This window comes from Pleurodeles waltl, chromosome 2_2, assembly GCF_031143425.1.
Source record: "Pleurodeles waltl isolate 20211129_DDA chromosome 2_2, aPleWal1.hap1.20221129, whole genome shotgun sequence".
Taxonomy (NCBI): domain Eukaryota; kingdom Metazoa; phylum Chordata; class Amphibia; order Caudata; family Salamandridae; genus Pleurodeles; species Pleurodeles waltl.
This window is the reverse complement of record NC_090439.1, coordinates 1,181,129,994-1,181,157,232: the sequence shown is the minus strand read 5'-3', so window position 1 is coordinate 1,181,157,232 and position 27,239 is coordinate 1,181,129,994. Positions and strand designations below refer to the sequence as shown.

Sequence of the window (27,239 nt, the reverse complement as noted above, 5' to 3'; positions counted from 1 at the left end):
GACACTGCCATTGTCCGAAGACTGCCACAGGCAGCAGTGTTATCCAATGGCATAGTCTGCCATAGTAGCATCCACCTACAGCCATGATGACTTCAGCCGGCGGTCATAGGTCAGGAAGCCGCCATTTTAGAGGTATGCAATGCAATTACACAATATATTGTGATTTGTCACAAGTATTAAAATGATGTCCTTGCGAATATTGAGTGCAGGCTTTGTCCTGTCATGTAGGTCAACTGTTTCTGTTATAATGTAGGCTTATGGTCATGGAGATGTGACAACATATTTTCAGGATACACTCACCACCCTCTCCCACATGTGTATTCCATGTTTTGGGGCATTGAATCACAGGCAGTTTATGGAGTAATTTGGATGTGAGGTAGCTGACTGGATAAAGGTTTTGTACACACATGTAGATAAGCAAGGCGTTAACGTTTCACTAATGTGCATGTTTCATCCCTGGTGTGTATTGTGCATCATGTTTACAGTGACTCACATGATATGACACTTTTCATACATGGCATGTAAGATGTAACTTGCTATGAATACATTAGGTGACTGCCTTTTTTTCTTTTTGACCCATCAAATTACCCTAGAAGGAGAAGGATCAGACACACTACTGTGGACTGTGCATTACCAGACTTGCAGACCATGCAGAACAGACATGTCATACAGATCTACCGCCTGGACAGGCAGACAATCATGGATCTCTGTTGTCAGTTGGAGCCAGATCTGATGCCAACCATATGTCATCCAAATAGCACACCACCAATAGTACAAGTCATGTCAGTGATGAAATTCCTGGCCACAGTTTCCTTACAAAACACAGTGGCCCTATCTGCTTGGATGTCCTATCCTATGTTCATTTTGCTTTTGAAGGATGTTCTCTCAGCAATGTTGAAACACCTGGACATCTATATTTGTTTTCCCCAACATAAGGATTTTGCCTATGTGAAAGAAGAGTTCTGTGGTTTGGCACACATATCACATGTTGTGGGAGCCATTAATGGAACCTATGTAGCCCTGGTTCCAATGCATGGCAATGAACAGGTCTATCACAACAGGAAGAACTTTGATTCCATCAATGTCGAAGTAGTGTGTTTTTGTGGACCTGTCCAGTTCGGCGTGACGAGGGGAACATATAGGTACTTGCAGCAGATGCTCCTTTGAAGAGGGTGTGACTATAAAAGGTGTTGCCCCTCTCATGGACCATGAAACTAGTGACTCCCAAATTATGGGTGCCTAACAGAGATGTATACCAAAGCAAGGTAGGACCTTGATGAAAACCCGAGACCCGAAAGGGCTTATAAAATGGGCAGAAACATGTTGGCTTGAGTGGGTATCACAAATCATTATTTTTGTTGTTTCTCCTTATGTTTTTTTAACAATACCTGTGCTCCCCATCTAATAGAGGAAATAACAGGGGTGAACACAAGGTATTTTACGAATCTGGATCCTGGTCTTTTTATCCAGTTATTATTTATCAAGAACTCCCCTCTGCTCCAAGGAAGCTAGACAGTTGAGTCCTCCCTGGTGGCACTGATCCTACCGAAAAGGGGAGTAGAAGTCAAGGATGAAGCATGACACTATGAAGTGTGTGAGACCTCTACTTCCATAACAGGAAATGACCTAAGTACGGTCTAGTGAGGCCAAGAAGTTCAGTTGAGAGGTGTCCTTTAGGATAAAAATGGGAAGATTACTTCCCTAGAGCAGTCATATTTATGTGTTTGTTCATATGAATAGATGTATTATGACTGTTTGCTTATGTTCCCCTTGTCTCCAATTAGTGTGTTCTGACCATTTCAGAGCTATGTCATTGGCTGGTGGCTATGGCTGGTCTGACATGTGAGGAGGACATGAAATTGATCCAGGTACTGTTTGTCACAAATTTGGGTTGTGTGGGTTCCATGCTCAGGCTGCCTGGACAAAGGGCAGTTATCTAAGCTACAGAACAGACCTGTTTGCCCTGGTATGTTGGTCCAGTGGTTTCATGTGTGTAATCATATGGCCTTGTAAGATGTCATCCTGTGCAATCCATCCATTCTCTCTTCACATTGTGTTGATAATGATCTTGTATGCCCTGTATCTAGATGTTGATGTGGTTCCTCATTGCTGACATAGGTATGTAACATGCCACCAGATGCCTAACCATTGTAATAGAATGGGCCTCTGACTAGTGTGAGAAACTAGCCTCTTTCTAGCATGGTTACCCCCATTTTTGACTGGTTTGTCAGTGTTTTTTTACTGTCTCACTGGAATCCTGCTAGTCAGGAGCTTGGGCTCATAGCTTGTGGCCTACATGTCAGTATGTTTTACTGCTTTGTCAGTATGCTTGGCTGCGTCAATTGAGTCCTGCTAACCAGAACTCCAGTGCGTATGCTCTCTCTGATTCCAAATTTGTACTTACATACTGGTAACCCATTTGTCCACTCTAAATTGGCATACTGGACCTTCCTTATAAGTCCCTTGTATGTGGTACCTATGTACCCAGGGCATCGGGGTTCCAGGAGATCCTTATGGGTTGCAGCATTTCTTTTGCCACCCATAAGGACCTCATACAAACACTTCTTCGGGACTGCCATTGCAGCCTGAGTGAAATAGTGTAAGCACTATTTCACAGCCATTTTCACTGCACCAGGTCACTTATAAGTCACATATATATCTAACCTTCAGACCCTGAAGGCTAGGTGCATAGTATGTGTGTGTGAGGGCACTCCTGCACTAACAGAGGTGCCCCCACATTGTCCAGGCCCATGTTCCCAGACTTGCGGATACACCATTATAAGTGTGCACTACATATAGGTCAATACATATATATAGCCTCACAATGGTAACTCCTAATGTGGTCATGTGAGGTGTCTAGCAGCTGGAATTGTACCCACAATCTGATTCTGGTACTGAGGGGGGGCATTTCCATGCACCCTGGAGGCTCCACCATGGATCCCCCATATTGACATACCAGTTTTCACTGCAGCCCCAGCTGCTGCCACCTCACAGACAGGTGTATGCCCTCCTAGGGCTTGAGCACCTCAATCCTAGGAAGGCAGCACAAAGCATTTCCTTTGGGACAGGGTGTTGCGCCCTCTCCCTTTCGAAATAGGTGTTACAGGCATGGGAGTGGTAGCTTTGAAGGGCACAGATGGTTCCCTCCTTGCATAATCCAGTCTACACCAGTTTAGGGACCCCCAGGTCCTGCTCTAGAGCAAAACTGGACAAAGGAAAGGGGAGTGACCACTCCCCTGTCCATCACCACCCCAGGGGTGGTGCACAGAGCTCCTCCAGAGTGTCTCTGTGTTCTGCCATCTTGTTTTCAGGATGGTCAGGGAACTCTGGAAGCATCTGAGTGACCAGTGCTAGCAGGTGATGTCAGAGACCACTCCTAATAGGTGCTTACCTGGTTAGGTGACCTATCCCCCTGTCAGGGTTATTTTTTGTCTCTCGTCTGGGTGTTTCCTCAGATTCGGTTTTGCAAGACTCCAGCAGGAATCCTCTGCAACCTCTGCTTCACCTTCTACCATTGTATTAACTTCAGAACTGCTCCAGGAACTCTACAACTGCAACAAAGTATCCAAGAAGGCTACTGCAACTCTGTAACTTCAGCTTCTGCCAGCAACTTCAACAGTTTCGAGGTTGTGCATACTCCAAGGACTGCCTGTCTTCATCTTGCACCAAAGGACTGAAGTAATCTCCAGTGGAGTGACCGAATCACTTCCCTGCTTCAGCAGTCACCTCTCTGCAGCAATGACAGGTACTCTGGGTTCACTCTCCTGAAAACAAGCATGGATCCTGGAATACAGGTGGTGGACTGAAGTGACCCAGACTGTCCAAAAGCCCACTGTCCAAATTTGGAGGCAGTAAGAGCTTGCCTCCCGAGCCAGAGAGTACCCCTGTGCATCGCATGTTTTGCAGCTCCTAAGGCTTCTTTATGCACAGCATAGCCCAGGTCGCCAGCACTTTATCCTCTGATACTCAGCTCACTGAGTTGTTCTCTGGCGGTGTGGGATCCCTTTGTGTAGTGCTGCAATGACCACGATTTGCAACTCTTTGTCCCCATGTCCTGGGACTCCTGTGGGTGCTGCTTGGCCTTCTGAGGGCTCTCTGAAGTGTGGAGAGCCCCCTCTGTCTCCTCAGTCTGAGTTGAGACTCCCAGGTCCCTCCTGGGTCCAGGTATTACCTTTTCCTGCCAAATGTGCTTCTGCCTAAGCCAAGGCTTGTTAGCGGTATCCAACGATGAAAACCAGCCTGCATCCATCCATTCAACGTGGGACATCTCCTGCACCAAGCAGGAACCTGCAGCTGTCTTCTTTAGTGCATTTCTGACTTTTTCTTCTAACCGGAGAATCCACTTTTGCATCTACATTCGGGTTAGCAGGGGCTCCTGCTACTCCTGGACTCTTCAGCTGTTCTTGGACTTGGTCTCCTCTCTCTGCAGATCTACAGGTCTAGGAATTGTTCATTGGTGTCTTGTAGTCTTGCTTGGTTTTTGCATAATTCTTTCCCACGACTTCTACTGTCTTCTGGGGAAACTTGCTGTACATTTTTTCCTGTTTTCCTAGGCTCTGGGATAGGTACTTTATTTTACTTGGTGTTTTCTTACACTCCCAGCACCCCTCTACACACTACTCTTGCCTAGGTGGGAAACAGACATTCACATTTGACTATTTTAGTATATGGTTTGTGTTCCCCCTTTGCCCATTGTAACCTATGGTGATTTTCACTATTTGCACTTGGTTAATAGTGTATATTTTATGTATAATACCTCCTAAGGGAGTATACCCTCTAAGATATTATTTGCCTTGTGTTACTAAAATAAAGTACCTTTATTTTTGGTATTACTGAGTATTGTCTTTCTTGTGTGTAAGTACTGTGTGACTGCAGTGATATTGCAAGAGCTTTGTATGTCTCCCAGTTGTTCTGCCTACAGCTACCTCTAGACAACCTGGCTTCTAGACACTGACTACATTTCACTAATAAGGGATAACTGGACCTAGTATAAGGTGTAAGTACCTGTGGTACCCACCACAAAACAGGCCGGCCTCCTACAACTAGGGAATGTTGTACTGTCCTCTATCTGTGTCATGGAGTATATTAAGTTGAATGGACCTTGTTTTGGTAAGTGTCAAGCTAGTAACAACATACACAATTCTGTTTGCCTATACTATGGGACTGGGTCCAACACAGCTGTTTCTTCTGTGGCCAAGATGATGGTAGTTTGAGAGAAGTAGCCAGAAGCAACAATGTTTACTAATTCTTGGCAATGACAGTTCAGACATATCAGCAGCCTGTGGGTTGTACGGTGCAAATAAAATGTTTGGTGTGAGTGAACACTTGTGTCGTGTTGCTAGTAATCCTTAGCCTGACACTGCCTGTGACATAGCCCTCCTTACATTACCATCTTAAGAATTCTTCATTTGTATAACATGAACTTCACATTGTACATCCCACAAATGATGAAAAATCACTATTAGGTATTGATTGTGTGCTAGTTGTATATATTCACATGTGCTCTCAACCAGTGGCGGATGGTGACTTTTCCAACTGGTGGGGCGTGTAAAATGCATAGGGTGCATCATACATGTAGAACACAATATTGTAGGAGGCTGGTGTGGTTTGTAGTGGGTACCTTGGGTACTTACACCTTACACCAGGTCCAGTTATCCTTTATTAGTGAAATGTAGTAGTGTTCTAGCAGCTTAGGCTGATAGAGATAGCTATAGCAGAGCATCGTAGGCTGAACTAGGAGACGTGCAAAGCTCCTGCAATAACACTTATAGTCACACAGTACTTATACACAAGTAAAGGCAATACTCAGTGTTACCAAAAATAAAGTTAGTGTATTTGGGTGACACAGTACCAAAAATATCTTAGAGGCAATACTCCGCCTACTGGAGCCGCCACTGCACTCAACTTAAAGGTGGCATGGTCCTAGTAGCAGAGAACAAAGTATTGCATGAGTAGAGTGACGTTACACGTGCCTCATGACTATGGCATTGCTGTCTTTGCCTGTCCTACCCACACACTGTACAGTTTAAATCCTCTCAGGTGGTTACACCTCAATATGGCGTTGACAAAGGTAGTGATTTGGATTAGGTTACTCTGTTCTGGTATTAGTGATAGTGAACAGTGCCTGCAGGGAGTTGTAGTGCTGTCAATTCCTGTACTTCACTCGCTATAAAAAGATCTTGTTCCCCCAGGTGGGTGTGAGTGGCATGTAGGAGGCCAGACATGGGTTTATGGACAGGTGGACACTGGACTGTTGAGTGGTATGACATTGAAGGTGGGGAAAGGTGTGTCGCGTAGGCTCTCATTATTCTAATGAGACTACTGGATTTTGAGCGGCAAGATCATTCACAGTGTGGGGGACAAAGTCTGACCCACTGTGGATGATCTTGCCGCTCAAAATCCAGTAGTCTCATTAGAATGATGAGAGCCTAAGCGACATGGCGCCCAATGTGGGGTGCCATGTCGCGTAGGCTCTCATTATTCTAATGAGACTACTGGATTTTGAGCGGCAAGATCGTTCACAGTGTGGGGGACTAAGTCTGACCCACGGTGGATGACACTTGTCACTCTAATCCGAGTTTTTCTCTGGCTAACTAGCAGTGCCTCACCTCTCCCTAATGGTATAGACAATTGGGCAGCCGAGCGCCTGACATATTAGTACTTCTCAGGGAAGTCGTGGTCACTCAGATCACAACCGGTTCTCTCATACACAGTACGATCTCATATATAAATGACAAAGGCAGTTTAAGTTTTAAAGACTGGTTTAAGAAAACGACTGCACTTTGGATAGCAAAGCATGAGCTGCAATAACCAGAACTATACAACACAGTAAAATTAAAATAGTAACGATGAGAGTGAAGCACAAGAATAAGGCGATCATGGTGCCGCTAGATTATTTTCTCTCTAAGTTATATTTCAAGCACAGCATGTGAAGCTCTATGCCAGCCTTTCAGGTTCCCCCGGGAGGACATCAACCCTCATACCTGAGCAAAGGCCTGTAATCTGCATCAGCATCTGCAACGGGGCATTCAGCATCTAGTTGTCGGTCCCTGGCTGTAATCTCCATCTTGACGTATACTAGGACTAGGAAGTGTTTTTATAACTAACATGCATATGTTCTAAGAAAATGTCCCTACGTAAGGATGTGTATTTTCTAAGAATACTGGAGACTAAACTTCTACCACGTTTACCGGCAATGTACCAGACTTTAGCCTTGACTGAAGCCCAGGCGATCAAGAATGCATTATTTGAGAACACAGTGCTGAACTAAGCTAAACAGTGTGATAGAGAAAATTAAAACAAGGCCGTAAAACTGGTTATTGTAAAATAACAGTGTGAAGCTGAATAAAATATATCTAGGGCAAAGTGCACAGCGGCCTAGTATGTTAAACTAACGTGCATGAAGCTATATTAAACATGGCTACACTACAGCTCTCATTATTCTAATGAGACTACTGGATTTTGAGCAGCAAGATCGTTCACAGTGTGGGGGACTAAGTCTGACCCACGGTGGATGATCTTGCCGCTCAAAATCCTGTAGTCTCATTAGAATAATAAGAGCCTTCGCGACATGGCACCCAACGTGGGGTGCCATATCGTGTACTTCTCAGGGAAGTCGTGGTCACTCTCATACACAGTACGGTCTTATAATGAAACAACTGCACTTTGGATAGCAAAGCGTGAGCTGCGATAACCAGAACTATACAACACAGTAAAATTAAAATAGTAACGATGAGAGTGAAGCACAAGAATAAGGCGATCATAGTGCCGCTAGATTATTTTCTCTCTAAGTTATATTTTGAGTACAGCATGTGAAGCTCTATGCCTGCCTTTCAGGTTTCCCCGGGAGGACATAAACCTGCATACCTGAGCAAAGGCTTGTAATCTGCATCAGCATCTGCAACAGGGTATTCAGCATCTAATTGTCGGTCCTTGGCTGAAATCTCCCTCTTGACGTATACTAGGACTAGGAAGTGTTTTTATAACTAACAGGCAGATGTTCTAAGAAAATGTCCCTACGTAAGGATGTGTATTTTCTACAAATACTGGAGACTAAACTTCTACCACGTTTACCAGCAATGTACCAGACTGTGGCCTTGACTGAAGCACAGGGCGATCAAGAATGCATTATTTGAGAACACAGTGCTGAACTAAGCTAAACAGTGTGATAGAGGAAATTAAAACAAGACCGTAAAACTGGTTATTGTAAAATAACAGTGCAAAGCTGAATAAAATATATCTAGGGCAAAATGCACAGCGGCCTAGTATGTTAAACTAACGTGCATGAAGCTATATTAAAAATGGCTACACTACAGGTGGATCAGTGAGCATGCATACAAATCCATTTTGCAAGGAACATTTTGTTGCTGTGACTTATCAGACTTGACTCCCTGTCAAGCCCTCAGGGTGAACAATGTCCAAGACCTTCTCCTCCCATGATGTGAACTGTGAAGTAGGAGGTGGGGGACCACAACCATACAAGTAGATCGCCAGATGGTGCCTGGCGGACATAGAATGTACCTTCCTCCTTAGGTCATTCCATCTCTTCTGATGTCGTCCCTTGTGCGGGGAACAAAATTCACTCTGTCAAGTATCATTTGGCACATTTCCATCTTCCTAGTGATAGTGGTGTGCTGGACTTGGACTCCAAATATATGTGGCTCTAATTTAATGATTTCGTTCACCATGACTCTTAACTCATAATATGTGAAATGCAGATGTTTTTGTGGTGACATGGTGGTGGTAAAGAAGTGATAAAGAAAATAATTTGTAGGTGCTGTGTGATGAGGGGGAATGGGAGAGTACATAGTGTGATAGGATACATATATCTGTGTTGGAGGTGTTCAGAGGATGTGTGATATGTGCTTTGTGAGAGATGGTGGGGTGCCTAATCTATGGTCTGGTTTGCTCTGATGTTGCTCTAGCTTCTGTGTTTGGTGTGGAAGATGCAAAGGATTGTGGTCTGTTGATGGGTGTGTTTTAAAGTATGGTTGGTAGGTGTGTTGAGTGTGTAACTGTGTGTCAGCTGTGTTTATTTCAAAATTGTCCAATGTGGTGTTGTGTACTGCTGTGGGGACCACTGACAGCCATAGTTCGCACCACCATTGGAAGACCTCCAATGCAAGACTGCCATGGAGATTTTCGACTTGTAATAGGTTTGGTGGTTGGTTGCTGGGCTGGCCTCTTTCCTGCCCTCCAGAGTCCTGGAGGTGTTGGGATATTGGCAGTCTTTTGGAGGTCATGACTGTATAATTCCTAATACGTGGTCAGTAGCATCGCCAATATGGCAGTCGTTTGGCAGCCGCCCACCGCTGTGGTCTGGCAGTTAGACTGCCAAACTCTTAATGAGGCCCTAAGTCAAGATCAAAAAAAGTAATTCTTTTTCTGAATCTGTTTGATTTTAACATACATTATTAGATACATGCATATGAGCTTACTTGCTTCAGGATTGTTTATAAAACAAATCGACTCTCCACTTTTTTAGTTCCACTTTAGTAAGACAGGGGGACCAAAAGCCAACACATTTCAACATTGTTGCTATCAATGCCCCACCTATAATGAATTGCACCTCATAAAGCTGGAGTTCATCCTGATTTCCCCAAAAGGATTTGTTTTCTAAAGCGTGTTTTTTATGCCACTCCTCAAGACAAACCTTATTACTTTTACTAAAGTCTCTTCTTCAGCTAGACAAGTTTTCTCAGTGTTCCACATCAATGCTTTCAGTAGATACATTTGAACCACATCTTCATACAAGCTACTGTCCTCAGTATCAAACTCCTGGAGAGGTAAGCATGATAAACAGCAACTACATTTCTCACACCAGATTGATATGCTATAACGAAATGATAAGCTTCTAGATCAAGAAACTACTTGACAAGCTCTTTGGTGGTGAATGCATGATATGGATGGTAAACTGATGCACACATTGAGAGTCCGTATCCTTTAGGGGTTGTTGTGATTTATAAGCAGCCATTGTAATCTAGCTTCACAATGCTCTTCTCTTCACAGCTGTGCAGTGACGCAGGATGTGAACGTACATGTGCTTCAAAATGGCCAGTCGCTGGTAGTCATGTTTGAGATAGAGACCTTCATCTTTAAAGAACTGTCTCAAGTATATTTGAGATGTGATGTGTCTCTGTGCCAGATCAAACCATCAAATACCTGCCAGGTAAGTGATGAGGGTTGATGCAGTAAAACAATGTAATGACTTTTTAAAGGAGCAGATGTGTGAGTCCTGCTGAAAGCAGGTGTGAGCACAGTCATAATGAGTTACTGGTGTGAGCATAGGGAATTAAGGGTGTGTATGCAGTGAGGAGTGGGGGTGCAGTGAGGCACAACTATTATCTATCTCTCCAAATGGGCTTGGCATTTTTATTGTGTTGTGTTATGGGTTTTTTGCTTTTGTGGTACTGTGTAAACACTTTACACATTGCCCCTAAGTTAAGCCTGTCAGCACTGTGCCTTGGATATCAAGAACTGAGCTCAGGTTTATTTATTGACTTTGGTGGTTCACCCCAACAAGGAATTAGATTGCTTCCTGAGTTAGGCAATCCACCACCTGAACTAACACTCACATGTCGTACAGATGGAATTGTCTTGTAGGGAGTAGCTTTCCTGGAATTGAAAATGTATGTGATGTATGCATCCCTTAAGACAAAATCAGGGAAGAAGACTGTGGCCGAGTGTTTAGAAAAAAGTTCAGGGAAAAAATATTGTGATACAAAAATATTGTATTCACTACATTAGTATGTAAAAAATATCAACAGAATATCACAGGTAAAATAGTTTTCTTAAGTATTGTTTTTAATATCGATGTGAAAATTTTAGATTTAGAAAATATAGTTCTATGTAATATTGTTTGTTAATGTTAATGAATATGTAATTTATTGTGGTGTATTTAAATCTATATATCTATTAGATTGTGTTTTCTAAGATCATATACTATTTATGAAATTGCTGAATCGTCTGCTTTTAGGTGCATTAATGTAGATGTAAAGAATTTAAACATGTTTTTTAGCAGCAAAATATTGGGTTTTTAAGGGCTTAGGATGGGCAAATGTTTGAAAAAATTTACATTTTGAAGTACATTCAATGTTAATTATTTTAATGATATACAAATTAATAATGTAACATTTTTACATTTATTTTTTATAAATTAATTATATTATCACATTTTCATTTATGAAAAATGAAAATATATATACTAATGGTATTACATTTAAATATATAAATATATTTTATTATTAAAATATGTTTAAATTATAAAACAATTACGAATACATACAGATTATTAAAAAAAATAAAACAATCATACTTCTGTTATATACAGTTTAGCATGTTATAATGTTTGTGAAAAAAGATGTGTCACAATGCAAATATTCAAAAAGTTGTTTCAAAATTATAGCATTTCACACTAATAATATTTTTACTTTTTTATAAGTTTAAAATGTAATTTTATGTATATTTAATGTTAAGATTGTAAATTATGATTATTTTATGGTTTGGCTTTTAGGAATGATAATACATATTTTTTTAAAACATATTAACTAAAAATTGTAAAACAAATATATGTAATCAGTAAAATCAATATACATGTTTGTAGTTTTGTTTAGTGTTTTTTTAGATTACATTTTAATTTATTTTATAGTTAACAATTGTGTGTGACTATGGACTGTGGATTGTGTATAGAAAATGTTTGTTTTGCTTGTATAAAATGTTTCAGATTGCAGTGGTGTACAATGCTGGTCTGGTTTGTAGTGGGTACCAAAGGTACTTACTCCTTATACCAGGTCTAGTTATCCCTTATTAGTGAAAAGAAGGCAGTGTCTAGAAGCCAGGCTCTCTAGTGGTAGAGTGGATGAGCAGCCAAGGCCAAACTAGGAGACATGCAAAGCTCATGCAATACCACTGTAGTCACACAACACTTGCACACATGAAAGAAACTACTCAGTGTTACAACAATAAAGGATTTATTTAGGTGACACAAATGCCAAATATACCATTTGAGAATATACTCCATTAGGAGGTAAGTAAAACACTTATTATATACAGTGAAATGCAGCAATAGTCATAAAACCATTAGAAAACAATGCAAGTACCATAGAACACAATAGACCTAGGGGGAACACAAACCTTATACTAAGAAAGTGGAAAGTCACATTCCCACCTAGGCAAGGTTAGTGTGTAGAGGGGAGATGGAAGTACTAGAAAACCCCAAAGGTAAGTACTAGAACCAACCCCAGACCCCAGAAAGGTAGGAGTAAAGTTAGGGAACTTTTATCTAGGACACACAAAAATGACAACCAGGATTGTGCAAGAACCAGAGGAGACTGCAAGACACCAACAGTGGATTACTGGACCTGAGGACCTGTGGAAGAAGGGGATCAAGTCCAAGAAGCATAGAAGAGTCCAGGATCAACAGGGGCCCCTGCTAACCTGGAAGAGGGTGCAAAAGAGGAACCACTGGTGTAGAAAGAAAAGTCAGGATTGTCCCCAAGAAGACGGATTTGGGGTTCCTGATTGGTACCGCTGACCTCCCATGCCGGTTGGATGATTGCAGTCTGGTGTGCATCGCTGAAGTCGCCCCATGAGACATGGAACACAAAAGTATCGTGGTTAGAAGAAAATGGTGCTGCCTGGGCCCACCCATGTGGGGGAGTTGAAGGGGGCTCTCCGCGTTCTAGAGAGCCCACAACAGACCAGGCAGCCCACTAAGATGTATCACAGCATGGGGACAAAGGATTTACAAAAGAGGCCCACGCAGCAACACAGAAGAGGCTCCTACGCTGCCGAAAAATCACTCAGGAACCTGTGCATCGCAGTATCGTGTGCTGGGGGCTCAGGTTCAAAGATGCATGGAAAACTACATGGAAGGATACAACTAAGCCTTTTTAGCTGCAAAACATGCAGTGCAAGGGGTAACTGCGTGGAATGGGAAGGCCACCAAACTTGCACAGCTGGACAAGGGGACCATCTGGAACACTTATGTCTACCACCCATGTTGCAAGATCCACGCAGCTCCACTGAAGAGGGGTTCCACGCCACCGGTTGTTGTTGCAGAGGTTGCCTGCCGAACCAGGGGTATGACTCCTTCAACCCCAACGGAGATTCCTTTGCTCTTCCTGTGCGGGCTGAAGACTGGCTGTCCTCTGAGGATGTACGACGGGGAAACGGTTGCAGTTGCTGGCAGGAGCTGAAGATGCAATGTTTCAGAAGGCTTCTTGCTTCTTTGTTGTAGGCTTGATGAGTTCTTGGATGGTCCAGATGCAGTTTGTTTGGTCAGAAGTTGAAGTTGAGGATGCATAGGATTCTTTCTGGAGACTTGCAATCCGAGCTTAACAAGCACCCAGTAGAGAGACCCTAAATAGCCCTGAGAGAGGGAATGGTCAGTGAAGTGAGTGTCCACTTTTCAGGAGAAGGCTCTGATGTCACCTGCCTGGCCTGGCTACTCAGATGCTCCCAGAGTGCCCTTCCATCTGGAAATCAAGATGACAGAACCCTGGAACACTCTGGAGGAGCTCTGGGCACCACCCATGGGGTGGTGATGGACAAGGGAGTGGTCACTCCCCTTTCCTTTGCCCTGTTTTGCGCCAGGGCAGGGACTGGGGGTCCCTGAACCAGTCTAGAATGTCTTATGCAAGGAGGGCACCAAATGTGCCCTTCAAAGCAAATCCAGAGGTTGGGGGAGGCTACCCTTCCCAAGCCTGTAACACCTATTTCCATTGGGAGAGGGTGTAACATCCCTCTCCCAAAGGAAATCCTTTGTTCTGCCTTCCTGGACTTGATCAGATCAAGTACCAGGATGGCAGAAACCTGTCTGTGAAATCGAGCCACCTGCAATTCTGTTGCCTACAGTGCGCATCAGTACCTTCTCAACATTGCAATGGTGCTGGGCAAGGGTAATCCTGCACTGCCCATGCCAAGTGCATGGGCAGTGCGTGGGGCCCCCTTTGGCCCCCTGCACCTGTTCTCCGACAGCCTTTTCAAGGTGGTAAAACATGAAAAGGCTGACGGAGAACAAGGTCGTAATCGGTAGGGTGGCGCTGCATGCTGATTGCAGCCTCCATCGGCCGTCAACTCGTTGGGATCACCGATCACAGCGGAGACAGCAGAACCCTAGTTGTCTGACAGCACGGGCCACCACCACAGCAGCGGCGATCCTGACCGTCACCACGAGGCTGGTAGTCTCAAGACCGCCAGCCGTGTAATGAGGCCCTTATTTGTATTAATAGTAGTGTTTTTCACTAGGTTATAGTTTCGGGTTGGTTTTCATACTCTGTTTTAGTAATCCCTTTTGGTTTGCATTAAACTAATGCTTTTTACTTTCCTTTTTTGGGTTTCCTGTAGCATCTATTTTAAAAAAACACTTTATGAGGTTTTTTTATGGTTCTTAGATATCTCAGTTTCGTGCAAGGGGAGTCACTTCTCTGGGGGGCAAATTTATAATAGGCCATTTGTACCCCTCTTGGGGGCAGATCGGCCTATTTAATTAGGCCGATCTTCCCCCAAGGGGGGCAGACACCACTAAGCACTAGGGATTTCTTATTATTTTTCCTTTTTTTACAGATGGAGAGCGACCCCTTAGGCAAGGGTGGCTCCCCGGGGGAAAAATTGTTTTAGACCTATTCTGCCCCCCTTTGGGGCGGATCAGCCTATTTCTATTAGGCCACTCTGCCCCCAGGGGGCTGAAACCACTTAGGCAGCAGGGATTGGTGTGTGTGTGTGTGTGTTTAGTTTGGGGGGCAGTCCCATGGGCAAGGGTCGCTCCCCATGGGGTCACATTAATGTTGCCCATTTCTGCCCCCCTTGGGGGAAGATTGGCCTGTTTTTGTAAGGCCCATCTGTCCCCAGCGAGGGCAGAAAGCCCACCAGGGAAGATTTTATTTTTAAAAGAGGGTGGAGGTATGGCCATACCCTCACCCCAAATAAATGGGGACACAGTTGTTCTGCCCACTGGTGGGCAGATGGGGCAATTACCCCAGACCCACTCCACGGGGGGCAGCAAGGCTACTGGATGCCAGGGAATTAAAAAAAATAGTTGAGTGGTGGCTACCAACCAGTATGTGCATGGTTATGCCCCTACCCCAACTGAAGGGGGTAACAGTCTTTCAGCTCTCCCCCACACACTAAAAAATCTTATCCCAATGGCAAGCAAGGGGACATTTGATTATTTTGGGTTTTTCTTTAACGCTTGGTCCATGAGACCTTGTCCAACTCTCAAAATCGTCCCACTTGGAATGGTGAGGACTGCACTTTTTGGACTTTGGGGCGCTGCCATATAGAAAAATCTACCAGACATAGACATATCTGAATACTAAACATCTAGTTGAGTCCAGGGTGGTGTGCTTCACATGCATGTTTCTTACCCACAATACCCTGCAACCTCCAACTTTACTTGAAATCACTAATTTTCCCCACATTTTTGTGATGGAACCTTCTGGAATCAGCAGGAATTCACAAGATTCCTACAACCCGGCATTATCGCACCTACACCGATAAAAATTCTGCCCAACTTGTCAGCCTAAAAATGTTTTTTTCAAACTGCCCCTTTGGGCTTACTTTGGTTCCCCCTCAATTTTGACAGGTTTTTGGCTCTTTCCTGTCACATGCACTTGGCCCACCTACACAAGTGAGGTATCATTTTTATCGGGAGACCAAGGGGAGCGTTGGGTAGTAGGAAATTTGTGCCAGTGCAGTGATCCCACACATAAATGTGAGAAAAATGTGATTTCTTTTAGCTAAATTTGAGTTTTGCTGAGGATTCTGGGTAAGAAAGCATTGGGGATCCACGCAAGTCACACCTCCCTGGATTCCCTTCGGTGTCTAGTTTTCAGAATTGTCTGGGTCTGGTAGGTTTCCCTAGAAGGCTGCTGAGCCCAGGACCAAAAACCCAGGTGCCCCCACTCAAAAACAGGTAGTTTAGTATTTGAAAATTTTGATGTGTCCACGTAGTGTTTTGGGGCATTTTCTGTGGCGGGCGATAGGCCTACCCACAAAAGTGAGGTACCATTTTTATCGGGAGACGTGGGGGAATGCTCGGTAGAAGGAAATTTGTGGCTACTTTCAGATTCCAGAATTTTACAGCTCCCAAATATGAGGAAAAAGTGTTTTTTTTTTGTAAATGTTGAGGTTTGCTAAGGATTCTGGGTAACAGAGTCCCTCAAGTCACCCCATCCTGAGTTCCCCTACGTGTCTAGCTTTCAGAAATGTCCAGGTTTGCTAGGTTTTCCTAGGTGCTGGATGAGCTAGAGGACCATATCCACGCTAGACACTTTGCAAAAAACAGATCTGTTTTCTTTGGGACGTGATGTGTCCATGTTGTGTTTTGGGGCATTTCCTGTTGCAGGCACTAGGCCTACCCACACAAGTGAGATACCATTCTTTTTGGGAGTCTTGGGGGAATGCTGGGTGGAAGGAAATTTGTTTGTGTACAATGTTCTTGGTGGACTGCATTGTATTACAAGGCACCCACCAGGCTTCCCGGCAGGAACAGTGCCATAATATTGGTCTCAGCTCTCTTAAGGGAGTCAAGGCCAATACCGTACTCCACAGTACCCTTGGAATGCAAAGCAGACAGTGCACATTCTGACATTGCTGGGCGGGGTGGGGCATGCAGTGCTCATGGCCTGGGCATGGGCAGTGCAGGGACTCTCGTGGCCCCACCACTGGCTTTCTGCCAGCTTCTCCATGGCGGTTGGTAGAAAGCAGAGTTGTAATAAGCACGGCTGTGCTGATTTCAGTGCCCCTGGGGCTGAGTACAACTCTGTCTGATGTCCACCTGTCCTGACGGTGTTCCCATGGTGGGTCCAACCACCAGGGTTGTAATGTGGTGGTCAGACCACCTGGACTGCAGTGGTCTGACCATCACCACGAGTGTGGCCCTCGTACGAGTTTACCGCTGGCCCAGCTGGAAACAGGCCACAACATTGACACCAGCTCATAATCAACAGTGAAAAGCGCGACGGGGCTAGCCATGTGGGCCCCTGCACCACCCATACCAAGTGCATGCCCCCGTCTCTGCCAGCTTTTATATGGCATTGCAACTGCCATGTAAAAGCAGTCAGCGAGCGCACCCTTAATCGCGATGCCGCCGGGCATTGAAAAAGTGGCAGTGCAGGCAGGCGGTCATAATGTGCAGGCCAGATCTCTGCATTGGTGGTGGTCTGGCGGCCCTAGGACTGCCAGACTCGTAATGAGGGCCTTAGTCTCCAGACACCAGCCTCATAACTTGCATGTGTGCTTTATTTTTCCTTGTATATTGTTAGAAACTCTCTGATGGGCTTGTTATCTAGCCTAGTTGCAGAGTTGAAAACCACCTCTATATTTCTAGCTAGATCAGTAGTACTGGTAGTTTTCAGTGGGCCCCAGGAAAGTGTGTCTACAAACAATATACTAGGATATGGAAATGTAGGGACAGTGCAAAATTGATTATTGTTCACTCCAAAGACCCTTATGTGGGTTTTTCTTAATTAGCCATAAAAGCACAGAATTCGTCAAGCAGCCACTGAAGGTCAATCGCAGTTCTAGCCATTAGGATTGTATAATTGGCATACACCAATGCTGGAACACTACAGTTACCTTCTCATGGACAGTCAACATTTACGTCCAGTAATTGCTCTTCTATGCCTTTAACATATAAAGAAAAAATAAATGGTGTTAAAACACAGCCCAGGTGTATGCCTCTAGCAAGTTTGGAGGCTTCAGTTGTCTCCCCCCCCCAGGGCCAACCCTCACGCTAGCAGTAACTTCTAGGTGGAGTTCTCTCAAGAAGTTAACAGTGTTCACCTTTACCCCAAGCTCTGTCATAGTACTCCAGAGCTTAAATCTATTAAGTGAGTCAAATGCTCAACTCAAATATATAAAAGCTAAATACACCTTTACTTCCTTGGCCAATCTATACTCGTTTGCTAAAGGGTATAACCTAAAGCACTGCTCTACTTTCCCAAGACCAAGTGCGAAAACCAAATTGGAGTTCAGAGAGCATGTCATTCACTTACCCAGGTTTCAAGCGCTCCAACTAAATCCTTCCCATTATTGGGTATCCCTAAGCGTTAGGGTATCCCATTATCAAAGAAGCCTTTATGACATTAGTCAGGAGGGGAACCTACAGATGCATATTTGTATTGTCACATGGCACAATAGGAAATCAGGAAATGATGAACCAGTTAAAGCAGATATAACAGAGCACGTCAACGTTTGTCCAACTCATAATCACTGCTTTATTGTTCATATAGGTCAGTGGTAAAGGATTGACCTTCAACTGTCTCTTCGCAAAGAAAGCACATCAAATTTATTTGGCTATGAGGCTATGATCACTAAAGGGAGAATATGATAGGATACATTCAGCTGCCCAATCTCTTAATTTTCCTAAAGTAGAATATAATGAGGCAATGGTCAGGGAATCAAAGGCAAATATTGAATTATATTTCATAAGTACCAAATTAAGTTCAGCTCCAAATGGGTTATAAATAAAATGTGTGATGGGAACCCCATCATCACCCACCAGCCCACAAGACTCAGCCAATGTCAATGCTTTGACCTGAAATCCCCCATCCACACAGTCATGTAACTGCCCTTTATGCTTGCTCATGTTACGTTCAATATCCTCTTGCAATATTTTTGCCATAAAAATATTGCTTGAATCAAAAACATTGTTGTAAACATTTATCAATAGCATGTACTTCGTTAGGTAGTTTATTAACATTTGTTGATAGTGGGGAGAGTTCAAGCTTGTCCATAGAACCTGACCCAGGAAACCAAGCGCAATTAGCTTTCCCTTGGATGTGCCCAGGGAACCTGTTGTGGCTGATGTAATGTAGATAACAAAACCATAATAGACACAGTGTCGGTCAACAACATTTTCTACAAGCAAACTACTGCATAATGCATAATGTTCAATTAGATTTAGCCAATCTGGATTTACAGATTGTGCACTAGACCTGCCACGTTCCATGATGCTAGCCGTATGGCTTTGTCTACACCATTCTCAAGGATATTCCTAAGGATGCCTCTCTCAATAGAATTAGATTTGTTTGGTGTAATGAGTCAGTGGCTATTCTTCCAATGGTCAATGTTTGTGGGACTTGACTGACTGAGGGCAATGGCCTGATTTGAAAGTCAGTCTATCTGGTGTAGTTGCATAATAGGCCTAAACCTATTAATGACAGTCACAGGATGAGGGAGATTGGTGGACAGTGGGGTTATTTTTCAAATTGGTCTGTAGGAAAATGCTCAGAGGGAGTGCCTTAATTAATATGGACCTGACAAATTGTAGTTGAGCCTTATCAGACTAGCTTTGATAACCACTCTATTCTTAAAGTTAATAATTATACAATCATTGCTATCAGGTTTTGGGAGGTTTCTTACCCATAAGACTCTAAGTACAAAATTAATCTGACTATGGAATTGCCCTGGGCCCCACAGCCTGCGGTTTATCCAGTGCACCACCTTATTTAGTAGTTGATCATAGTTCTCATGTGTATGTGGTCTCAGAAGATGGACACTTTTAAGAACCAGAACAAATGGAGTGGCCTGTGGGGGAAGTTGTAGTATAGAAATCTCCATTGAGAAAAGCTCCTGGAAGTTCTTCGGCCTATGTTCAGGGAATCAGAAGGCCCATTACCTTGCTGATTGGCTTGCTCCGCAGCATTATTCCACCCCTTCGTTCTAGCTTGGGATCTGATTTCGCTCTCCATGAACACACTTCTGACCCCCTTACTTCATCCAATGAACCATTAGATAAAGTGGTAGGCTCCGCTGATGCAGGCAATGGGCTAGGTAACAAGAGAGCCATTTAGGGTTGGCAGAAGGCACTGCAGTAGGTGGATGCATCGCAAGAGCAAGGTTCAGATTAGGCAGTACTTTCTCAGTACCTTGTCTATTTTCTCTGGGTGGGCCAAAATTGGACTCAGTGCACTCATCAAAGATGCCACGACTCGGTTACAAAGATCCTCCATTATCTTGGGGACTCCTTCGCCATCTGTCCTCATGATATTGGGGCCCGGGCTTTGCAATCGAGTTGAAAGGCCAGGGCACTGTTCCTTAAATGTAGCCCCCTACCTCTTTCCCACTTTCTATCAGTGCCTGTTAAGGTGTTGAGGTAACTGGCATCCCCTCTGATATACTCAGGACCTTCTCAACAGAGATTACCTTCTCAACAGAAAATTACCTCAGATTACCTTAGGCAAAGTCTGCAAAGGCTGCAAATCTAGTGGAAAGGGGTGGGATAAATATTGCTAATCCAATCTCCTTACTAATCACCCACCACCCACTGCAGAAAACCATCCAAGGTAGTACCTGGTGTGGGTAATGAGCGAGTAGCACTAATCAGAAGTCAATGCTTGCAGTTGACCAAGACCTCCCTCAGTCTGTACTACCTCCTGCTGAGGGCAGGAAAGAAGAGAGCACTTGCCACATGCATCGAAAACCAGCACCAACAACACTAATTAACTTTTCAACATTGTTGAGGAATTGTCCAACCCAGCTGCCAGCAAAAACCTCATCACACCCTCAATGGAGCTATGTGACAACCTTTCCCACTTCTTCCACCACAAGATCGTAACCATATACAGAAACTTTGAACCCCAACCCACACAAACGGACTTCCTTGACAGATACGCCATCACTGTAATCGACATGAACCATATACTGACCACCTGGAACATCCTCTCCAATCCAGGTCCACCATGAAATCCATCCACTCTGGAGTTCCCACAGACCCATGCCCACACTACATCTTCAATCTTGGAAACCAAACGATCGGCCAGAAACTCACCACCCTGTTCAACACCGCAACATTTCCTGACACCTGGAAACATGCTAAAGTCCGACCACTACTCAAAAATCCCTCCGCCAACCCAAGCATATTCAAAAACAACATGCCAATCTCTCTGCTGCCATTCCCAGTGACAGTACTGGAAAACATAATCAATAAGCAACTCATGACAAACCTGGAGCAGAACCAGCTCCTTGATGCCTCCCAATCCGGCTTCCGCAGCAATCACAGCACCAAAACTGCCCTGATCGCTGCCACAGACTGCATCCGGAACCCTCCTTAATGGAGGACAAACAGCAGCTTTGATCCTCCTCAACCTCTCAGCAGCCTTCAACACCGTATCTCACCACATGCTGATCAAAAGACTCCAACACGTCACCATCCAAGGGGACGCACTCAGAAGAATCACCTCCTTCCTTACCAGAAGAACCCAGAAGATGTACCTTCCATCACCGAACCCAAGGAGATCACCTGCGGGGGCCCCCGGGGCTCATCCCTCAGCCCCACACTCTTCAACGCATATATGACCCCAGTGGCCAACACTATTATTTCCCACGGTCTCAACATAATGTCCTGCGCAGATGACACCCAACTCATCGTCTCACTCACAGACGACCCCTCCCCACAGGAACCAGCTTCCACAGATGCATTACAGGCACTGCTGATTGGATGAAGAGCAACCATCTGTAGCTGAACAAAGACAAAATGGAAGTACTGATCTTGGGCAACAGCAACAACAAATCACATAACTCCTGGTGGCCATCAGACCTAGGATCCACATCCACTCCGTGCAACCACACCAGAACCTCAGAATCATCATTGACAACAAGCTCACCATGACATCACAGATCAACACTATCTCCTCTACCTGCTTCCTTGTAGTGTCTACCCCTTTACATGAGACACAAGACCCATCACCAGACAATTGGACTACGACAATGCCCTCTATTTAGGAATTATCGAGCACCTCATACAGAGACTTCAGACCATACAGAATGCTGCAGCCAGACTCTTACTTGGCCTCCATTACAAACCGACATCACACCCCACATCAGGCAACTCCGCTGGCTCCCTATACAGAAGAGATGCAAATTTAAGCTGCTGACCCATACACACAAGGCTCTACACAACCAAGGACCTGTGCACATTAACCACTGCCTGAACTTCCACCAACCATCAAGAAGACTAAGCTCTGTCTCCCTTTCACTTGCCCATATAGTTCCTGGATGCCCTATTGGGTTATTAGCTGCGCTTTATAAATCCTGATTGATTGTCATCAGGCCAACAACGATGGAGCATGAGTCAGATATGGCAAGTGGGTTGAACAGTTTATCTTCTGACTTATTCTCCTAAATGGAATTCAAAAGAAACCAGCAGGACAATACTGAGGGCTAGTCCCCCTCAAGTGTAGACACCCATTGGGTCTCTCAGAGGCCTTTGGTTTTGACAGGCAAAGCTTATAGTGGGAGGTATCCAAATTTAGCAGATGCCTCAGTTACCCTATTGTCTGGATACTTTTCACACCTTTTTCTGGTCAAGCTTTCTACCTTTTGAACTTAGTCATTTTTAAGGAGGTCCTCTCAAAATCAAATACCTTTGCACACGGTTCCAATGAAGCTCTAGACATCCAAACACTTTTTAAGTCTCAGAGTTTCTGTTGAAGCTTTTATTGGCAGACTTCAGGAACAGCACTAAGGAAGTATCCCTCAATATAGTAGGGACCACCAGCAGGGTACAGTTATGTCAACTTGTCACTTCATTGCACTTGCAGTTTTTTCTCCACCTGTAACCACTCAGAAGTTTATCCAACTGTCCGCTTTTAAGAAAGAAGTAGTATCTGCATCCCATTATGTGCCCCTTGTAGAAGGGGCATGTATGTGAGCTGGTTCCAAAACTGAGAACCTGTTGGATACAGAGGGTGCAAAGGGTAATTTTCGTGCTTGACATGGTAGAACAATTGGACTAGTTTGTATTCCTGATTTGAAGTTTAGTGTTGAGAGGAATGCCAGATGTGAGGGGTGTACTGGGACATGGTGAGGGAGGTGTGTGGTATAAAATCAATACAAAATGTGATTTGATGCAGAAACAAGGGGTGGCATGATTGGGGTGTTTGGTGTTCTGGGTGAAAGAGAATTACACATGTGATGGAGGTTCTAGATGTGAAGTGAAAACTTAATTATCCTCAACTTTTTTATTCCCTTTTAGTGTTCATCTTCATCCCGTTCTGCTAAGAACACTGTAACTATTGAAATGGCTCCGATTGGGATTTCAGGTATAAACCATTACTTCCATATTATCTTGTGGATTGCTGTGAGGTATTCTTTTTTGTAATCAGTGTAAGCTACATAAGAAGCCCATCATAAAATACCCTGTTCTGCAATTATCTACTCTCCAGTATAATGCTGAAAGTTTGTAGGTTAATGTTTTTGGAGGTGTTTCTTGTTATGTGTAAGTGGTTGTGGGACAAAGAGTTATGCAATGCATGTGTACTATAGCAATGTGAACATGGACAGCTACTGTTGTGTAAGAGGGGTAGTTAGAAAACAGAGGAAGATACCCACTTCTGAGTAGAGTCCTGACAACCCATGGGAGCTCTGCCACCAGTATCACTTTCACTTAGTGTGCAAAACACTCCCCCTCTGGACAGAATAGAGTCAGAAACCAAGGGGGAACATGGGAAATTATTGATTTATCATATTGTTGTACCACGGAGGCCTGAAAACTGTAAGTGCCAGTCCCCTGCGCTCCTTGGCACGCCTTCCTGTTTGGAAATTTGTGACCTACCTTTGATGCTTGTATGCTGAATAAGAGAGTTCACACAGCATACATTGAGGCACTTCAAATAGATTACTGATGCCAGAGCTACAGCACTGAGGTCCCTGTGCCTCTGGCAACCTTTCCATCCATTCAACAACTACAGAACCGTAGCATATATCATGGGGTCCCATCTACTTACCTGACACCTGGTTCATCTCCTGTGTGACAGGTAGTACCATCACAGTTAGGGGATCAGACTGGCATCCCCCATCCCTTAATACCCACTCCACTTAGGCCCTACCAGATCACTCATCAATGTGTGCCATGGGGTCTCCCTGCTTCCACCCTCAAGGACCTTGCCCTACCTCCTGCAAAATCATACAGTAACCTGGGTGCCACTTATGGCCCAACCTACCCTGGACTTAAAGACCTTAAGGAATAAAGACATGGAATAGACCATGTAATGTGATCTGGGGTACATATACACTACCCTCCTCCTGAGAGAAGTAAGGGCCCCACTGGGACTACTAGAAGGCCAGTGTCTCTCAGGACAAGAGTGTAACTTGGAAGCAGGACTATGCAGTGGGCACCATATTATCCCCCCAAAGATATAACACTATGATGGCCTCAGGAAAGACCTCATGATAGCTTCCTTTCACTGAAATCGTGGGGTGCCAGGGGTCAAAACAACAACTCCATAGTCACATCTGCAGGATTAGAAGTCTCACTAGAGATCATTCTCAAAGAAATGCATGTGGCCATAGTGTGATGGTGGTCCAGGGATGACAACTTGGCCAATTTCAGGATGAAAGTAAAATTAATGCTATCAGAAAAGGGATATTTCTGAAATTAGGTGGATGGACTTGAAACATCAAACATCAACTACACCCTACCATTCCTCTCTAACTTCTGACCCCCACCACTCATGGAGTTGACCCCACTGACCAATAAAGACACAGCAGCCACAATGTAATCCACACAATGGGGGCCCCATGGACCCATGCTCCCACCACTTCTTCAACTTAGGCAGACCCACAATCAGCATGGCACTCAAAACCTTTATCAACACCTCTATCACTAAAGCCACTTTCCTGGATGCCTAGAAACATGCCAAAGTCACCACACTTCTCAAGAAATGATCCTTGGACCCTGAAATTCTCAGCAGCTACAAACCCATCTCCCTGCTTTTCCTACCAGCCAAAGTCATAGAAAAGGCAATCAACTATCAGTTCTCCCACTACCTTAAACACTACAAACACCTGGACAGCTCACAATCAGTACTCATTCTCCTGGACCTTTCCACCGCCTTTAACACAGTTTCCCACCAAACACTCATCTCCAGACTCCATGAAATCAGAATCAAAGGACCAGCTCTCACGTGGATAGGCCACAGACCTCACCTGCAGTGTCCCATAAGGCTCCTCACTCAGCCCTGCTCTCTTCAATGTATACATGACTCCTCTAGCAAGCATCATATGGACCACAGACTCAACATCATTTCTTACTCCGATGATACCCAACTCATCCTATCCCTCTTAGAAGACATAGACATGATTAAAATGTACATGGCCAACATGGCCAACCTGGTTGGAAGATAACTACCTTAGACTCAACTCTGACAAGATGGAAGTTATGATGTTCGGCAGCAAGAGCTCACTCTAGAGCTCCACCTGTGGCCCACAGACCTAGACCCCACCCCCATATCCTTCAATCAGGTCAGAAACCTGGACATCAACTTGGACACCAACCTAACCATAAGATATCAGATCAATGCCTTCACCTCTGCCTGAGATCATGTACTCTGCATGCTCAGAAAAACCATCAAATGGCTCCCTCTCGACACCAGAAAAACCCCCACCTAGGCCCACCTCACAAGCCGACTGGACTACAACAACACTTGCTACTACTACAGCTCCACCATATACCTGCTGCACAAGCTGCAAACCATCCAAAACACTTCTACCAAACTAGTACTCAACCTTCCTCTCCACAAGCATATCATTCTTCAACTTCCTTGGCTCCCAAGTCACACAAATGCTGCCAGTGTAAGATACTCACACTTGCCTACAAGACACTGTACAAACTGGGTCCCACCTACCTCAACCACTGACTATATTGCCAGCAACCCAATAGGAACCTCCCCTCAGCCTCACTTGTGCTTAATCCAGATCCATTGAAGTAAGACAGGAGCCATGGCTTTCGGCTAATTGGCAGCTAAATCCTGGAACGACCACTCCAGCACATTAGGACCGCCATGTCTCTTAGGGAGTTCCACAAGAAATGGAAAACCTGGCTCTTCACCTGACCCTGCTTACATGGCCTGTACCTACTCAATGCCTTGATACCCTCATGGGTGACAGGTTTGCACTCTACAAATCCACATTACATTATATTACATTATATCTGTGCCGGTGGATGCATTGTGGTCCCTGTTTTTATCCCTTTCAACTTTATCACTCTCAACACTCCTACTTCCGTCATGTGGACCAACTACACTATTGTCAGGTTCTCATTCAACATTCCTTACCACAGAAGCACCACCACAACAGGACCTGGCTGCCAACACTAGAACAACATATCTGAGGTGGATTGGGCTTCCGCCCTCCACAAAAGCCCACCCGAGCACACAGGCCACGTATCTAGCAACACTTTAACAACTGGAGCACTGCCTATGGTCTCAGAAAACAAGCCAAGTAGCAAGAATGCGATGCACCCCAGCTGGTAAAAGAATGAACTCAGAAGAAATAAATGGCACTGCAGGCAACTAGAAAGGAGATGGAAAGTGAGCGGATAAGAATCGGACAAGGACTTATTTGAATCAGCCCAGAGGCCAGCAAATTCTGCAAAACAACAGGAAGGCCCGCGCTGAAACCATTCACAACAGCTCCAACAGCAGCAAATACATTTTTGCTATCATCAAGCACTTCATCACAGCAGCAACAACCATCAGCAACATCACAAATGAAAAACTGTGCAACAAACTTTCAGACTCATTCTGCTACAAAATCACAGCCATCTACACTAACTTAGGCTCACAATTGGACCCTATCAACCTTGGAATAAGTCTTCCGGTATCAGACAAAGGCAACACCCTGACATCATGGAACCATGTCACCACAGAGGAAACCACAACAATCATAAAACTCATCCACTCTGGGACCCTATCTGACCCTCACCCACACCATGCTTTCGACAAGTGTTCTATCCCATCTGCTAAGCCCTCATCCCCTTCCTCAATTCCTACATCAACACTTTCCCAGAATATTGGAAGCTTGCATCCGTCATTGCCTGCCTGAAGAAGCTCTCAACAGATCCAGCCAAACTCACTATCCATCAACTGATCTCCCTCCTGCCATATCCAGCCAAAATCCCCAAAAAACAATCAACAGGTTCCCCACCAACCTCCTCGCCAACCAACCACGTCCTCAACCCCACACAATTTGCGTTAAGACCAAATCACAGTACAGAGATAGCACACATCAGAGCAGCAGATTACATTTTTAGGATCCTTGACAGAGGAGAAACCACAACCTTCAGCCTACTCAACCTCTCTGCAGTCTTCAACATACTCTCCCATCCCATCCTAATCAGACAATGTCACAAGACTCCTGCAGGGTTCTTCACTCAGCTTGATACTCTTCAGTATCTACATGGCACCTCTGGCAGATTTCTTTTTTTGTACAGACATCAACCTACTCACCTAAGCCAA

At 44.5% G+C, this 27,239-nt stretch overlaps 1 protein-coding gene across 1 annotated transcript in view; it reads left to right on the top strand.

Annotated features, from left to right (window-relative positions):
- LOC138283052 (uromodulin-like) overlaps window positions 1-27,239 on the top strand; it is a 140,312-nt gene that overhangs the window by 98,706 nt on the left and 14,367 nt on the right. The window contains exons 12-13 of the mRNA XM_069221193.1: window positions 10,009-10,168; window positions 22,979-23,045. Of these exons, the coding sequence (XP_069077294.1) occupies window positions 10,009-10,168; window positions 22,979-23,045 (227 nt within the window). The remainder of the gene's footprint in view (window positions 1-10,008; window positions 10,169-22,978; window positions 23,046-27,239) is intronic.